The sequence below is a fragment of the Fusarium vanettenii genome (assembly GCF_000151355.1).
Source record: "Fusarium vanettenii 77-13-4 chromosome 6 genomic scaffold NECHAsca_33_chr6_1_0, whole genome shotgun sequence".
Taxonomy (NCBI): Eukaryota; Fungi; Ascomycota; class Sordariomycetes; order Hypocreales; family Nectriaceae; genus Fusarium; species Fusarium vanettenii.
In genome coordinates, this window is record NW_003315852.1 from 450,850 (window position 1) to 466,525 (window position 15,676).

Below are 15,676 nucleotides of genomic sequence, written 5' to 3' on the forward strand. Positions count from 1 at the left end.
CGCCCCAGGGCTGATACGTTATCCTTTGGGTTGCTAGTACAGTTAATAAAATCACTGACAATTGTTTCCTTAGTTGATTGCTTTAGGAAGTAACATTGGAAGAATTACAAGTGATACCACACATCTCAACCTAGGGTGTTGGCCCAAATATCACAATCCGCGCAAGATTATAGTATCGGGCACAACGAATGCTCGTTGAATAAAGACCAGAGGCCCATTTTGAGTAGAAAAACGTGACACAGCTCAGAGGAAACTTTGTGGAGGGTGCTGACCATGTTCCGACCCTGCAACCGTGGTCCGTGGACATCATGGACATGGCTATCAACCCAGTCTTACACGTTTCAAATACCATAACCTTATCTTAACCATGATATTTCAACCAGTCTGCTCCTCTAAGTCATAGGCACTACTTGAAGCTCTATGACGGCATTGAAGGCTGGAGTCTATATGTAGAGTGGTAAGTAAGAACGCCATTATCATACAGGCAGTTGAAGATAGAGAACATACCATCTTGGCCTTGGGCGGCGATCTCTGGACTGTTATCCACATTGAAGCAAATTTTCACACTTCTAGTCGTAGTTGAGATTAATTGGGCAAGTGATATGAAAAATGGCATGAACTGGCCGGGGGATGAAAGAGAATGGACTTGTGAGATGTGGTTCCATGCAAGTGTTACTTCCACAAAAGTGATGGCACAGCCAAAAATCAAGAAGTCAAGTAGATGGAATCTCAGCCTCTGAGCCCAGGTTTGGTGATCTCCCTGTGGCGCTCGTTCCTCTGAACGGCTGTTTCTGGCGGAGTTCCTTATGAGACGAGATAATTCTGTTGCGAATAAGTAAGGGAATCTGACTTCACCATTTCCGTAACTGGAACTGACTCACGAATGAGGTAGAATGCGACGCCGCTCAATGTACCGACACTGAGAATGATGGAACCGCCTTTGCCCAGCTTGCGGAACCAACCCCAGATCCTGACCTTGTGGAAAAAGAAGGCATAGTCGTTGGCGCATGACCTCGGCAGAGTTTCCATTCCTGACCACCAGAACCAAACTATCAAACCGACGAGCAAGGAAACCTCGGCAACGTAGATCAGAATGAGAGTCCGCCCCTGCCACCAGGGGACTCGACAAACGCCAAGATGAGCCACTAGGAGAGTGAGAATGGGGATAACTTCGACTGGTTGGATCTCGGCTCGGGAAACCAGTCTAGCCAGGACGATGCCCGCCGAGAGGATAAATATGAGGGCGGCCTCGCCCAGATGGTCAGATATTTTACCGTGTGCCCTAGCGGTTGTGACGCCCGAGATCTGGACTGTAATCATCTGGATGTATATTCCGAGTCTGATTCCAAGGCCATAAAGGTCGCTATTGCCTTCTACTGGGCAACTTGTTTGTCGTTCGGAAATGAAGATTGCCGACCCTGTCGACTCATCAGGCCATGACATGATGGGCCCTTTTTGTTGTTGGGGGGGGTCTCTGAAGAAAAGGAAGAACAAGAGAAAAAAGAGAGGCACAACGAGAAATCAATACGTAACGGCGTTTTCTCTTACAAGCACATCTGGGTTTTGAGAAGCTGAAGAATGTTACAAGACTTGCTTCCCACAACAGGTGTCTCAAAATATAATCAAGTTCACGACAGCAATCTCAGAGCGGGCAGCAACGCTTTGTCAAATCTCATGCAGACAGTTGCGACAGTTGCAGGGGTTACAATCACGAGAACTCTAGTGGCAGCCTCTTGACCAGATTCATTGGACCTTGGAACAAATAGCATCTCATTTCCTTCATAACTTGACTAGACGCGCGGCTATGTGCTCCGAGCTATTTCTGGAGGAGAATCCCGGAAAACCCCCTGAACTAGACATTTCAGCCCATCCAATGGTGGCTATCAACACACATCTTTCAGCAGTGAAAAGCAAGTAAAAGGGGCTGGTAGACCCACCGAGTGTCATCTCTCTAGGCAGCCAGAGAGTGAGCGTAAAAGCCGTCCTCGCAGGGGAAGAAGTCAGCTCCGACAGGGTTATTCTTGTTCTCTTTCTCAATGACATCCACCAGGGCCTTCCATGGCTGGTCACGTTCATCCACAGAAGCCGGGGTCTTGATGGCGTCGTTCTTGGTCTCGGCCAAGTTGGTAGGCTCAGCTGTCTTGGGCATGGGGATGGGTGTGGGTGTGGGTGCGAGTGAGTCAGTCATGGCGACTAAGTGATGTTGTCTGAGTGAGATGAGATGTGAGAACTTGGGACAGAATGGAAGATGTGTTTTTGAGATATGCGCTGGTCGGATTATGATGAATCCCCAAGAGCACAAGATGGCTCCTTTATAGACACCAATATGATGGAACGGCCCGATTCAGCATCCAGAGGGGATTTCTACAATCCTTGAGTGTCAGTCACCCTTCTGGTGACGCGGCCGACCCATGTCGGTGTTTACCCAGACTCGCAATCCAGCTTGCACTTTCGGGCTGCAGAGATTTCAAAATTCGGAAAGCCGAGACGCGGAAAGGACGGTCAGGGAAACCGAGGCGCCAAGAAACTGCACAGGTCGGGTTGCGAAGCCTCAATTGTAAGATGGGAACATGGTTGGGCGACGGGACCCCTCGGCTAAGGAGTTAGGATAAGATGAGGCGTTCATCCCGCGTCCCCCTCTCTGGACATGGGATAATCAGGCTCGGCAAATGTAAATCTATTTGTATGCATGTTTGATCACATGGCGGTTTCAAACTGGGCTTGGCAATCAGGCTGTGGAAGTCCTGCCGACTTAGATACGGCTCCCCCAACACCATGACAGGGCTTGGGTGCGAAAGACTCAAGTATTGATTTTTAATCAAGGTCGCACAAGCAAATTTTTCTTGCATTCTCACCCCCCTTTTCATTTCATTCGTGTCCTCGAGCAATTGGATCAACGGGCGTAAGGCCATGTCGTGGGTAGACTACCAGACCCAAGGCAGAGCCAGAGCGGCCATCACTACCAAGATTGCCCCCCACTTCCACCACCCCAGCCTTTTCAATGCTCCCAGAGCCAATTGCCACCACTCCATCTCTGCTTGCTTTAAGGGCTGCCGAGGAGTGACAAGACGAAGTTCCCAAGCTACGACATAGTCCACACGTAGCTCCTCGACATGTGGCCCCTTGCCGTCAAATGCCATGGTCGCGTTTGGGTCGCTGCGAAGTAGCCTGTCAATCTCCATGAGCGCGTGATTCTTGTCCATCTGCGCCACCTGGTCCGAGGGATCGAGGGCGATGGATGCCTTGGCCAGGTAGTACTTGGCCCGCACGTTGTTTTCTCTCGGCCACATGTACGATTCGTTGCTTTCTGGCTTGATGGCCAGCTTGAGATTGTCTCTTGATTAGCGACTCGTGTTAGCCTTTGTTCATGTCTCTCTGAATGGGGAGGGAGGGGAAGGAACACAAACCGTGCTGCTTGGTAGCGGCGGACAAGGAAGTTCGCAACGCCAAGGGTCAGATAGCTTTCCAGAGTGCGAACATTCTCTGCTCCGCAGGTCTCTATCCGTCTCTCCAGCACTCTCTCATGCTCGGCAATGGCTTCGTCCTCGTGGCCTGCTTGAAACAGGACCGAAGCCCAGTCAAACTGAAACAGGATCGTCATCTGCGACTCGCTATCGTTCCTTTCCATGAACTTGAAGCCCTTTTTGGCATATTCGACTGCCTTGTCGTTCTCTCCGCGATAAAGATGGACGTATGCCATGTGATTGTAATACTTTGCGTACTCGTAAGCCTCTGCATCGCTCGTTTCGGGACCCCATTTCTTGTACTGCCAGAGGCACTTCTCAGCCGTCTTTTCAACACTGTCAAACATGTTCAGATGCTGCAGACAGCAAGCAACGTCCATGTAGGAGTTGTATAAAAGAACCTCGGCGTCTTTGTCACGCTTGTTGCTTGGTAGTTTCTTGAACCATTGCTCTCGTAGTTGCTGACACTCTACGCGCCACTTGTACATCTCGGTGCGTCGAGAGATGCCCATGAGATCGCCGCACATACCGCGCACCGTTAGAACGTGGCCACGGTAGAGTTCGGTATCCTCGACAAGAGGATCGTCCAGAATCTTCTCGGCGACTTCGAGGATCGCCATGGTCTCCTGCACATAGCCCTGCACAGAAAGGTCCATACCTCCCACGTCGACCAGAAGCTCCGCAAACTCGCGTGTGCCTCCCAGGGGCGGCTCGAGCTTGGTGAATCTGTCGTTGACGTGCATGATATGGGGAAGAATAAGAAGAGCTCGCTCGCTTGTTCCCGCAGCCGGGCGCATGAGCTTGTCCGGTTGTGGATATCGTTCTCGGAGCACCTTGACGACCCTGCGGAAAGTCGCATCGAGACGCTTGCGATCACGATCCAGAATCCCAGAGAGAATGCTTTGGGTCATCCGATGAATGTTGATGAATGTCGTCTCGTCGGGATCATCGTTCTCGTGGTTGGTGGTGATGAAATACCTCTGTATCAGTTCACGCAAGGCTCTACGGAATCTTGAAGATGTTAGAGAAGGGGTATTTCTAATCAACACTGGTACCAAAGGTCGCATACCTGGGTATGTTGCTGGAATCGACGAAAGCCAGGTCGGGATCCCTGTCGCCACACAGCAGCAGGTTCTCTGGTATCCCATCAGGGCTGAGGAACACAAGCATGAAGAGCAGCCTCCTGGCGTCTTCCGAGAGCGACTTTAAAGCTGGATCAAACAAGGCGCTTGGGTCCTTTTCGTAAGTCCAGACTCCTTCGCTGTCGTACTGGTCCGGTTTGACATCTTGGCCCTTCCTCTCCTTGAGCCAGTTGCTCAGAGAACGTTCTTCCAACTCGATGGCTGAGGCCACCAGAGGAATAAACAACGGGAGATTTCTATGAAGTTCAGAGATCTCCTTTGCAACCTCTCTGTTTGCATCAGTATCCGGTATGCCTGACTTTTCGAGGTAACTCAGCAGGAGCTGCGAGCCGGTATCGCGACTAAACACGTTCAACTCAACGACGTGGTCCACCCACTTGTTGGCACGGGGAACCCTCTGTTGGGTTGTGGCAAGGATAGATGATGCCCGTACCGACTCTCCAGGCCAATACGGCTGAATGTCCTTGTATGAATTGACATTGTCGAAGACCAGGAGCCATGAAATGTCTGCAGGTCGGTCAGTCAAAGCGCCTTCACGTCCCATGAGGATACCTCAAACCTTTCTGCGTCTCCAGCCAGTTCTTCACCTGCTGTACCTCTCGTTGCATCTCACGGTTTTCGCCAGCCTTGGCAGAGACGAAGCCAAGTGACGTGGCGATTTCGCCAAAGCCCGTCTTCAGAGTCAAGTCAGACTCGGCCGAGATCCAGATGACAGCCCCGTAATGGTGTCGGTTCTGATACCAAAACTCGACTGCCAAGTCAGTCTTGCCGACACCGCCCATTCCAGATATCGCACAGGACGTGATATTGGACTCTTTCGGCTCGTCTTCGATGAGGTGCTCAAACAGTTGCTTCAACTCGGCGTCTCGCCCAATGAACTCGACATTTCGTCGCCTTGGCGGAGAGTTCAGCGACACTTTGGGATGTCTCGGAGATGTAGGGTCACTCGGTGCTCTGTTGCTAGCCCACTTGTCAATCATGACCTTCTCTTGTCGCTTGCGAATGTCTTGCACAATGTCGTGGTGCTCCTTTTTGCTCTGCTCCATTTTGGAAACATGACCATCAAGAGTCTGGCTCAGTTTGCTCCTCATCAACATGTTCTCTGTTTAATTTTACATTTAGAAGTGACTGGGAGGGGGCGCAGGCAAGGAAGCATACTGGTTGGTGAATTCTGCATCCATTTGAGAATGGAGACGCAAAAGTCGAGGTAGTTTTCAAACATGTCCCTGAGAACTTGGCTCAATCTGAGATTATACTCCTTGTAGAGTTCAACGTCATCGGCCACCTTTGGGATGAGCGTCATAAAGTTGGCCAACTGATCGACCACATCTTCGAGGGTTTTGGTGAGACCACAGCCGCACTGTAAAGTAAGTCATTCATCAAAACTCAGCGTCACGGAGCCCGAACATACATGGATGACGAGAAACATGGAACTCCAGCATATCGAGGCAGTCGAATTCCCTTTAGAGGCCTCGCCGATGACCATGGCGAAGCGCCCAAAGTTCTTCAGGTGGGGGTTGATCTTGTTGGCGATCAAATTGACGGCTGGACTCTGGCTGTAACGCGAGCATTCGGCATTCAGCTTGGACTTGAAAGCATCGAATGTCTCCAGTTCGGCTAAAAGGTTGTCGAGAGACAGCTGCTCAGGGTCCTTAGTCTTGGCGGCCACTGCCATGTATGCATCCTGGATGCTCTTTTTCCTGTCTTCAAAGACGCTATTCCAGATGTCGGAGGTCATGATGCGCAACTTCGAATACAGTCAGTACTTACTCATGGACCGTTTTGTTGTTTGCGCAACGAAACGGTTGGCTGACGACGAGGTTCCGCATCGCCGAATTTGAGCTTGGCCATGATCCCGCCGCCCCCGTGACTTCTCAGCAGCCTTGCGCTGTAATTTGCCCGTACCAGACGCACTGAAGGGCGTGGCTGGTTCTCCTGCCGCTATTTTCAGGACAGAGCAAGATTTGGATTGAGCGGGTTGGCAGCCACTGGACGCTTCGCGGGTGATGGCCTTGACTAGCTTGAGCATTGGATGTGGAGCGGAATAGAGTGCAATGGGTGTGCTAACCCATGCTGACGGCAATTGACAAACAAAGCCAATCCGAGCATGAGCGGGCTGAGCTGAAAAATTCCTTGGCTGCAGGTGGGTCGGGGGGAGGATGTTTGTTTCTGTGCTACCACACTGATGCAGTTGTCACCTCATTCTGCGCTGCGTACTCCGTACCTAGGCTGAGGCTGCAGGCTCCCTCCGAACCGACACGGAAATGAATGTGATGAATGCGTAACTGTACAGCAGCCTCAATCTTGTGGAAAGAAATGCAGGGCGTAGTGTTGGCGAGCACGCAGCCGCAGCTTTGCTGGCTGTTGTCGGCGGGGGTTGAAAATCAGGCTGCGCCATGTTGCATCCGGATGGTCCCCGTCATGCAGTAGGAGTCTCAGCCGTCACACAACTGGACAATGACAACTGTTGGACATGGACTGCCCGCCCGCCCCCTCGCCCGTCTTCGCCTCTGCCAAATGTCCACGACAGAACATTGGACCTACCCCTCGTGACTGACGCCGCCCAACCTGATCCTGTGCATGCGTGTCTGTCTGTCCTCCTAGGTACCGACCGGCGCGTTTCTGCCCGATATTTTCATTCATTCATTCTTGGTTGGGTCAGATAACTGTCTTGCGCTTGCTTGACCCGCCTCTTCCCTCAATCATACCTTTCCTTGCCTCCAACTGCTAGCCAGGCAGAGTATCATGGTAAATCTCTTTTACCGTCCCCCTCAGGCTCTTCTTCTTCCCCTCATTGCTCTCCTCGTCACTTTCGGCCTTCTCACCAGCCGCTTCGTCATGGATGAACATCGTGGACTTACCAGCCTTGTCGGCGCCGCAGGTGCGTGCAAAAGACTCTTGAAACGTCCTCTGCTGAGCTTCAAACTGACGCCGGCGCATACAGCACGTCCCTCGTTGTCGGCTCGACTTGATGGATGCAAGTCCAAGATCGAGGAGCTCATGCGCATCGCCGGCACCGCGGGGCTCTCCTTTGGCGTCTACCGACAGGGAGAGCCTGCCTACTTTGCCAACTTCGGTCATCGCAACGTCGAGGACAAATCACCTGTCGATGAGGAAACCATCTTTCCGGGGTGCTCCCTCACCAAGATGTTCGTCGCCATGGCCCTTGGCCGCGCTGTCGATGAAGGCAAGCTCGCCTGGGACACTCGTGTCAAGGACCTGCTCCCCGATTTCGACATCGACAATCGAGTCCTCAGAGAGTCCATGACCGTCACTGACATTCTGGCCCACCGTACCGGAATGTCCATCGCCGACTTCTACCTCGGCAGCGAAAACAACATTGTCATCTCCCACGACGACAGCCTCAAGTTTATCAACGACCAAGTTCCTATCAAGCCATTTCGCCAGGAGTTCCAGTACAATAATCTTGGTTACGAGCTTGCTGGCCTCATTCTCGATCGAGTCTCAGGCTCTTGGGTTGATGCTGTTCACAACGCCTTCTTCGACCCTTTCGGCATGAAGCGAACATACATTGGTCGCCCGCCCAGTGATGTGGAAAATGTTTCTAGGGCCTACAACACCCTCGAAAATGCCACATCAGTCGAGATCCCCACCGTCAAGTCCGGAAGAGGCACATTTGGAGGTTCCAGTGGAGGCATCTTCACTTGCGTCGCTGACCTCTTGAAGGGTTACGCCGCCGTGATGGATGCGGTCACGGACCAGTTCTCTACTGCGGCGGCCTCAACCCCCTCCTCCCAGATCAAGCTCGCCCAAGATCTCTTCTCTGCCAAGATACCCATGGCTCAGCCGACATATCAGGAAGCCTCTTATGGGTTTGGGCTCGCCCGTGTGCAGCTCCCAGGCCCGATGGGTCATATCGGAATGAACCCCGGTCTTATCAACGGCCAAATGCCCACTGTCGCCAAAGGAATCGGATCGACACTTGCTTTCTACCACCAGGGTAGCCTTCCTGGGGCGTTATCCGCCATTGCCATGGTTCCTGAGCACAGGACAGCTGTTGTTGTCATGACGAACTCGCTCTCCCTCAATGATTGCCCGGACTGGGTTTTGCAGTTACTTCTGGAGGAGATCCTCGATGCTCCTAACCGTAATGATTATGTCAAGTTGTCAAAGGAGTCCGCGGAGAAGTCTTTACAGTGGTTCAAGGACACATCTGCTGCCCTCGACAAGGAGCGCATCAATAATACTTCTCCCAAGCCTCTGGAAGCCTATGTCGGCACGTACTGGAACAAGAAGCACTACCTGAGGATTGATGTCACGCTGGATGATGGTGAGCTTTCTTGGGCTTTGCAGGGCCTGGAGTCAGAAAAGTTCAAGCTCGATCATTACGAAAACAACACGTTCCTGTGGCTCAAATCTCGTGATTACATGGCCTCTAGAGGTCGGTGGGTTGATCAGCCGCCTGTGTTTTGGAAGTTGACCTTCAGGGAATCTAAGGATGGCAGCATTTCATCACTGAACTGGGTCCATGACCCAGACGTCCCTGATGGGGAGGAGTACTACAAGGAGGGTAAGTACGCATCAAAAGTCTGAATCATGTCGTCGATAGATGAGCCTGATGGAAGGGGGCCAATAGTGCCATTTCCCAGTCATCTGGACTTTTATTAGAGGTGACATCCAAATAACAGCCAACATCTTTTCCTAAACACCAGCCTCTCCGTCATGATTTTCCAGCAGACCAAAAAGAGGCTCACAATCCCAACAACCAGGGGTATCAGCTGTCCCACAGACTCAAGATCATTCACGCCCACTCCTGAAACCATGTTTTTCACAATCAGGTATTCCACCAACGCCATCGTCACGGCGGCTAATCCCGCCGACATCAGGAGCCAGCCGATTTCGACTTGGGGTCGGTTCTTCGACCGTCTCGGAAGTCGAGTGCTTGTGCTTCCTTTTAGGCGAAGCGCCACGGCACGTACAGACAAGCAGGTGAGGACGGTCGTAGCAACAAGCCCAATTACCGAAACGACCTTGCCAAAAGTTCGGATCCCGCTGTGGATGGAAGTTGCTCCAAAAAAGACAATCTGCTCAGAGCCCGAGGACGCCATCCTGTCGATGCCGCTGAACCAGAACCAACATCCATACGCAGAAAGCGCCGTGTAGAATGCAACTCGGAAAAGACCAACGAGCCGATCAAGGTGACATATTCCGTCTCCAGTCACGCTGGAGAGAGATCCACACAGCAAGGCCATGGTGATGACCGAGCCCACAGCATTGACCTTCTCGTTGGACTCTGTGCATAGTCCGATGAAAATAGCCGACTGGATGACGAGGTTTACGGCGCGGTGAGTCGCTTCGTCGGAGGGAATAAAGAGAGTGACGAGGAGAGTCGCGATCCATTGGGTATAGAGGCCGATCCTCACGCCCATGCCGTAAAGATCGGAATTCCCCTCAAAACCATTGACATTAGTCATGCTGTGTGGGGGACTGGCAAATGTTCAAAAAGGTAGGGTGGGAGGGGGGTTGTCTGGGTTGACGAGAAGCACAAGTTGACGACCGGAGAGACGACCTCGGCAATCTTTGGGAGGTTCGATGCAATGTTGGCTCTAGAAGTAGGCACTGAGGCCTCCCATGCGATAATCATTGGGTCAGCACAACCCATGCGACGACAAAGGCCAGGCCTGACCAAAACCAGACAGACAGCTGCGCGGGATAGCAGCAGCCTGGCGCGGGAGAGTGGCCGGGCTCTCCCTGGCCGATCCCTACCCGGTTCATCTCCCGTGGCCAGCCCGATTCTGCACCTGTCTCCTCCCGTGCAGGACTCATCAGGTCGGCTGATGGACATCTCGGGATGTCTTTCTTGGGTTATCAGAGCATGGCGCATTCCGGTTCCCCGCTATTGTGGCCATAAGACACCGTCAATATCGATGCTCGTCTTGCTCAAGCTTATGACTATCATTCCCTAGGGTTATTCAAACTCACACAGAAATTGGGAAATGCCAGGCCTCCGACATGTCGACTGTACTGGCTTCCCTTGACTACCTTAAGTGGGACGCTCTTTTCGAGAGACAGAAGCCCTATGAAGTCTTCATCCCGACCAGCAGTTTTAGAGATGAGCACAGCGTTCCACGCAGCAACCTTGTCTTTGAGAAGAAGTTTATCCCCATCCAGAATGCTCGTGGCTTGGAGCATCAATTTAAACTCGACACCCAGGGGTTTCAGTTTGAGAAGCACGCCACCAATGTCGCCAACTTGAAGGATCGAGACAGCGTGTTGACGACCTACGTGCCCGAAATGGAGGAGTTTCTGAAGCACACCCTTGGTCAACCTAGTGGTATTCGAACGCTCTGCTTCGATATTCGGGTGGGTTTCCTGACACTCATTCTCTAGTTGGTTACGCCTGCGGCTGATTTTATGTTTCTGCAGCTGCGCGAAGCAGTAGACCCAACCGTCTTCGCCAAGAAGACGGTCAACCTTGAGAACGGCTTCGACCCTCTTCTCCCAGCCACACATCCCCATGTTGGTGAGCGATACGGTGGATATCCGACGGCCATGGTACCAACTGACGCGGACAGACCAAAGCCCTACAGGGGCAATACGACGAGTCCACAGGCACCTAGGCGACGAGGCCACTGACCTCCTCCAGTCCAGGGTGAGAATCATCAAGTATGTACCATCCACACAGTGACCCCGGTGGAATCAAAACATTGACAACCTGTAGCATCTGGAGGCCCCTTGATAGGGTAACATCATGGCCATTAGCAACGTGCGATGCGAGATCAGTGAACCAAAACGACCTTGTAACGTGCGACATCGTGCGTCGCCGATACACTGGAGAAACGTGCTTCGGGCTGCACAGCGAAGGTCAGCAGTGGTTCTACCTCTCTGATCAAGACGTAGACGAGGTCACGCTCCTCAAAATCTACGACTCGAGCGACGCGGTAGATGCAAAATGTAAGTTGGGACAGGAAACTCTCGGACCCCCGTTACTCGCTTATTGATCTCGGCTGTAGTCTGCCTGCACAGTTCGTTTCCTCCAGAGGCTGATAATGTCAGCCCTCAAAGGGAGAGTTTGGAGATCAGGCTTCTTGTATTTACAAAGGACTGATGGTGACAGTACACCAACCTGAAGTGGTCATCACTCTGGCAACATGGATGCGGATGGGCTGAGTACACAGAATGAATGGCAGCCACAGATTAGTGACCGACAGCCGAAAAGCAAAGACTTTGGCATCATGATTCATTTCAACAAGGCCATTTCGTCCCAGTCATTGTATCTGTACTTCTCATCCATCCAAGATTGAAGAGATCAACTCCTCGGCGACCTTTGCTCCCAGTGCGATAGCCTCTGGGGACTGACCTGACGGAACATGGAGGAAAATCGCCTTACCAGGCAGGCCCTTCAGTTTTAGCTCGGCGAGAGTCGAAAGCAGCTGGAACTCGCAGAAATAGAGGCCAGCATTATCAGAAACCTTGATGTCGGCATCCTGGATTGCATCTCTGGTCAGGTCATGATTTCAAAGGGTGCAGGGTTAGGGACACCTACCGGTAACTCTCTGAGGACCCTTTCCCTCATAACGTTCATGTCATACTGCGTGTACAGCTCCTTGGGGAGGGTTTCCCACTCCAGCGGTTTGCTTTCCTGGAAAGTCTCTCCATCTTCACCCGGCTGAACAAAGCCTTCCCGCCGAGCATGAGTTTCGAAGCAGTACCCAGGATAGCTGAGTCTCATGCCAATGTGCAAGATCAGATCTGGGACGAATGGCTCATCTGTCGCGGGAACGTTGCCTTGGAACACGTCGCGACGGCCTGAAAGGATCTTCTTCGACATGTCGATTACCCATGGGTAGTTGCAGCGAACGTCTTCGGGATACCTGACGATGTTGATGGTCTTGCCGCCACCACCTGTGATCTTGGGCGAGATTGCGTCGCGGACAAGGGCGGAGGTGTTGTAATCGTATTCCAGAAAGGGCTATAGGACGTCAACACTATCCTACGGGATTGTCGAGAGAAGGGGTTCACCAACCGTGCCTCCAGTCACCACAACGTTCAGTTCGTCGGCCACTGCTTCGTTCATGCTGAAGAGAGAAATTACCGAGAAGAGTCCCGTGCTAGTCTTGCAAAGGTGGTGTCGTGGTTGGGTTGCTCAGGGCTCGCTGGTTCGAGACGAGACGGTCGGGAACAATATTCCAAGTCTACATATAGAGGTGCAAACCGTCTTCTGCTTAGGAGGGGCCGCCCGAGACCCTGACAACTGAGAGACTCAAACAAGGCTCCGAATGCACAGAGCCTCACCCCCTTGTGTCACGTCGCTTATGCAGAACCCCTCTTTATAGGTGCCACACGCTCCCGGGTGATATATATCTGGCGGCTGCATGCATTTACGCCCGGCTTAGCTGAAGTGGGGACCGGGTCGGGTTACCGTTTTGAGGGTACTTCCGAGTTGACAACATACTGAGAGACTGGTGTCCGGGATGAGCAGGCGTATGTGTCGGCTTGGACCGCCCCAGCCTCCATTGGTACTGTTGAAGGTTCAGAAACAACTCATGACCCGGGAAAGGATGCCGGTGGGTAACGGCTACGTCCCTTTGAAATGGTCATCAGTCATTGGACGCTGCCATTCCCACGTTGACACACATACTCTCGTAACTTCAACGACACGGCCCATCCACGATGATAAGTAGCTCCGGCAAATTGCCTGGATTCACTGACAGAGCGACACACCCATCGAAGCCACCTATGGAGCTCTCAGCAAGCATCAACCCGTACATTTGTCCCACTGCCGTATTTCTGGACCCCTCCGAGTATGGCTTTTCAGGACTGAGTGACGCCAGCGGCACCTCAGAGCCTTATGCCACGGACCAACATGGCTCCTCCGCCGAGCTCCATGCGCGTCTACGCCAAGAGCTCGAGGGTCCTGTTTCTTGGAGGATCGACGGCTGTGCCCGACTGGGCACACAGTTCTTCGCCGTTCCCACAGCCATTGCCGATGATGGCCAAGTTCCTTTACGGCGGATTGACGTCTACACCCCAGATCAAACTCGGCACCACCCACAGATATCCAAGATCCTCAGGTCCACAGAAACTACGTTTGCCAGCGGGTCGACCATCAATGAGTTGCCGTTCGCTCGATACATATTGCGTGTGCTCACCAGGTGGTCGAATACCGTCTTGAATTTTGTTCATATATATCGGGCCATGCCATTCGGGTCACGCATCATCATCGAGACCATCTCCCCAGATCTTGACACAGTCAAAGTTCGGTTCTATCCTATGCCAGACATCGAGAAGCTCTTCGTAACCGTCGGCTCTCTACAACTCGCTTGGCCTAATCTCCAACTCCCCCCGATATTGCTCCTTGATCATCTACGGCTTCGGAGACAGATCCATGACACAATCTCTCTGGTGCGACTGCCTCACGGTTCAAGTGATGAGCTTTGGGTCTTCAAGTCAAACATTCATGACCCCAAGTACCTGTACCACGAGCTCAAGATGCTTCTCCTCCTCGACGAGCACCCTGGCATGTTGCGCAGCCCCAAGTACTTGGTCGCCCTGCAAGATCATCTATCCATGTCCACCAAGGTATGCGGCTTCATTGTCCCTTTCTATCCTATGGGGAACCTGGCAGGCATGATCGATCGCCGACGGATCGAAGGGACTCTGACATTCGACACCAAGCTGGGGTGGGCACGCCAAATCACTCAAGTTCTTTCCTGGCTTCTGAAATCTCCTGCACGGTATTACTCGGAACTGAAACCCGATAATGTCATTTGCTCGGGGTGGGATCAAGTGATTCTAATTGACATGGAGCAATCTGGCAACTGGGAGACATTCACTGCACCTGAAATCCACCATGTTGAGAATCTCCGCAGGTTGGCTGAATCGAAATATGTGCCGGAGGAGAAGAGGGAGTTGTACCGCGCTCTGCTCCGAGAGCACCTTCCAGGCAGGGACCTGGGTAAGGGGATGGCTTACTCGAACCCAGAAGAAGGATACTTTGATATCTGGAATTTGCTGTCCCCCAGCTGTCGCGAGTCAGCCATGGTTTATTCCCTTGGCAAACTCATGTGGTGCATTTTCGAAGGTTGGAGCCACACTCAGAACAACATGGGAGAGGATTACCGCTTCGATTGCGAGTGGGAGTTCCCCGAGTTCCGCATTTCACCCCCAAACATCCGTCAGCTCATCCGCCAGTGCACCAAGGGGGCCCCAGACTGGGCTGTTGACAAGGATGACAGCATCGTCCGGGTTGCATCTAGTATCTATCCCAGGGGGAAAACCGGCCTTCATGGAGAACCTAAGGCCTCGGGGATGGAGACTTTGCTGTTTTGCAAGGACATGTGGGAAAGGCGGATTCAGAAAATGGATCATTACTTGGAGGCTAAGCTGCGGTGGGAGAGAGGTGCAGCCCATGCCACAGACGCAGAGCTATTAGGTTTCCCCTTGAGACCGAAGTTAAGAGATGTCCTAGATAGACTTACTTAATGCTACTGGAACGAGTCACCCGCAAAAACTCAGAACTACTGCGCGCGATAGATAACTTATTATTTTAGGAGCTCTTAATTAGTAAAGATACCATAGGATCTCAGTCAATTCGGACACTCTAGCTCCTCCACTTTTCCACTTTTAATCGCAAAAAAGGCAAGATATTATTTACTTATTAGCTAAGGTGCTTATTTGTTTATATTTGTAGAGACGCTAGAGTATCCGAATTTACTAAGATCCTATGGCTTGCAAAGGCAACTTGCAAAGGCAGCTTGCAACGGCCCTTAAAGGCAGCTTATAGCGACCTTCAGCAGTAGCATTGAGGTCCTATGGCTAAATATGGCTCTGGTGGCTTATAGAAGCTACCTCTTGATTGGCTTATCAAGGGCTTAGTCATTAAATTCTTATCTGCACGACCGGCCATGCAATATATCACGTGTCTTATTTGCACGACCGGTCGTGCATGTACTGGGACCCTAGCCTTATGGGAACTAGTATAGGCACGGCCGGCCGTATTAATAAGTTTGCACGGCTTCTCTTATAAATAGTATATATATAATTAAAAGAATTTATCATAAAATAAAGAAAGTAATTAAAAATATAAATAAAATATAAATATAATAT

The 15,676-nt window shown here is 51.9% G+C and overlaps 7 protein-coding genes across 7 annotated transcripts; 3 read left to right on the forward strand and 4 right to left on the reverse strand.

Moving 5' to 3' along the window:
* Positions 1-375: 375 nt before the first annotated feature.
* NECHADRAFT_81138 (uncharacterized protein) lies at positions 376-1,443 on the reverse strand (the record flags this gene model as incomplete). Its single annotated transcript, XM_003042628.1, has 3 exons — positions 376-443; positions 508-822; positions 882-1,443. 3 exons carry the CDS (start codon positions 1,441-1,443, stop codon positions 376-378), a joined length of 945 nt encoding a protein of 314 aa, XP_003042674.1.
* Positions 1,444-2,924: 1,481 nt separating this feature from the next.
* NECHADRAFT_81139 (uncharacterized protein) lies at positions 2,925-6,344 on the reverse strand (the record flags this gene model as incomplete). Its single annotated transcript, XM_003042629.1, has 6 exons — positions 2,925-3,336; positions 3,408-4,475; positions 4,534-5,113; positions 5,166-5,708; positions 5,765-5,966; positions 6,018-6,344. The coding sequence occupies 6 exons, from the start codon at positions 6,342-6,344 to the stop codon at positions 2,925-2,927; spliced, it is 3,132 nt and encodes a 1,043-aa protein (XP_003042675.1).
* Positions 6,345-7,444: 1,100 nt separating this feature from the next.
* NECHADRAFT_42336 (uncharacterized protein) lies at positions 7,445-9,160 on the forward strand (the record flags this gene model as incomplete). The annotated part of the gene is made up of 1 exon (XM_003042539.1): positions 7,445-9,160. One exon carries the CDS (start codon positions 7,445-7,447, stop codon positions 9,158-9,160), a length of 1,716 nt encoding a protein of 571 aa, XP_003042585.1.
* A 208-nt stretch (positions 9,161-9,368) lies between these two features.
* On the reverse strand, positions 9,369-10,041 carry NECHADRAFT_81141 (uncharacterized protein; the record flags this gene model as incomplete). Its single annotated transcript, XM_003042630.1, has 2 exons — positions 9,369-9,380; positions 9,547-10,041. 2 exons carry the CDS (start codon positions 10,039-10,041, stop codon positions 9,369-9,371), a joined length of 507 nt encoding a protein of 168 aa, XP_003042676.1.
* Positions 10,042-10,579: 538 nt separating this feature from the next.
* On the forward strand, positions 10,580-11,675 carry NECHADRAFT_81142 (uncharacterized protein; the record flags this gene model as incomplete). The annotated part of the gene is made up of 5 exons (XM_003042540.1): positions 10,580-10,930; positions 10,994-11,090; positions 11,143-11,233; positions 11,289-11,521; positions 11,581-11,675. The coding sequence occupies 5 exons, from the start codon at positions 10,580-10,582 to the stop codon at positions 11,673-11,675; spliced, it is 867 nt and encodes a 288-aa protein (XP_003042586.1).
* Positions 11,676-11,853: 178 nt separating this feature from the next.
* NECHADRAFT_81143 (uncharacterized protein) lies at positions 11,854-12,644 on the reverse strand (the record flags this gene model as incomplete). The annotated part of the gene is made up of 3 exons (XM_003042631.1): positions 11,854-12,054; positions 12,114-12,539; positions 12,594-12,644. The coding sequence occupies 3 exons, from the start codon at positions 12,642-12,644 to the stop codon at positions 11,854-11,856; spliced, it is 678 nt and encodes a 225-aa protein (XP_003042677.1).
* Positions 12,645-13,240: 596 nt separating this feature from the next.
* Positions 13,241-15,052, forward strand: NECHADRAFT_81144 (uncharacterized protein; the record flags this gene model as incomplete). The annotated part of the gene is made up of 1 exon (XM_003042541.1): positions 13,241-15,052. The coding sequence occupies one exon, from the start codon at positions 13,241-13,243 to the stop codon at positions 15,050-15,052; it is 1,812 nt and encodes a 603-aa protein (XP_003042587.1).
* Between the last annotated feature and the right edge of the window lie 624 nt (positions 15,053-15,676).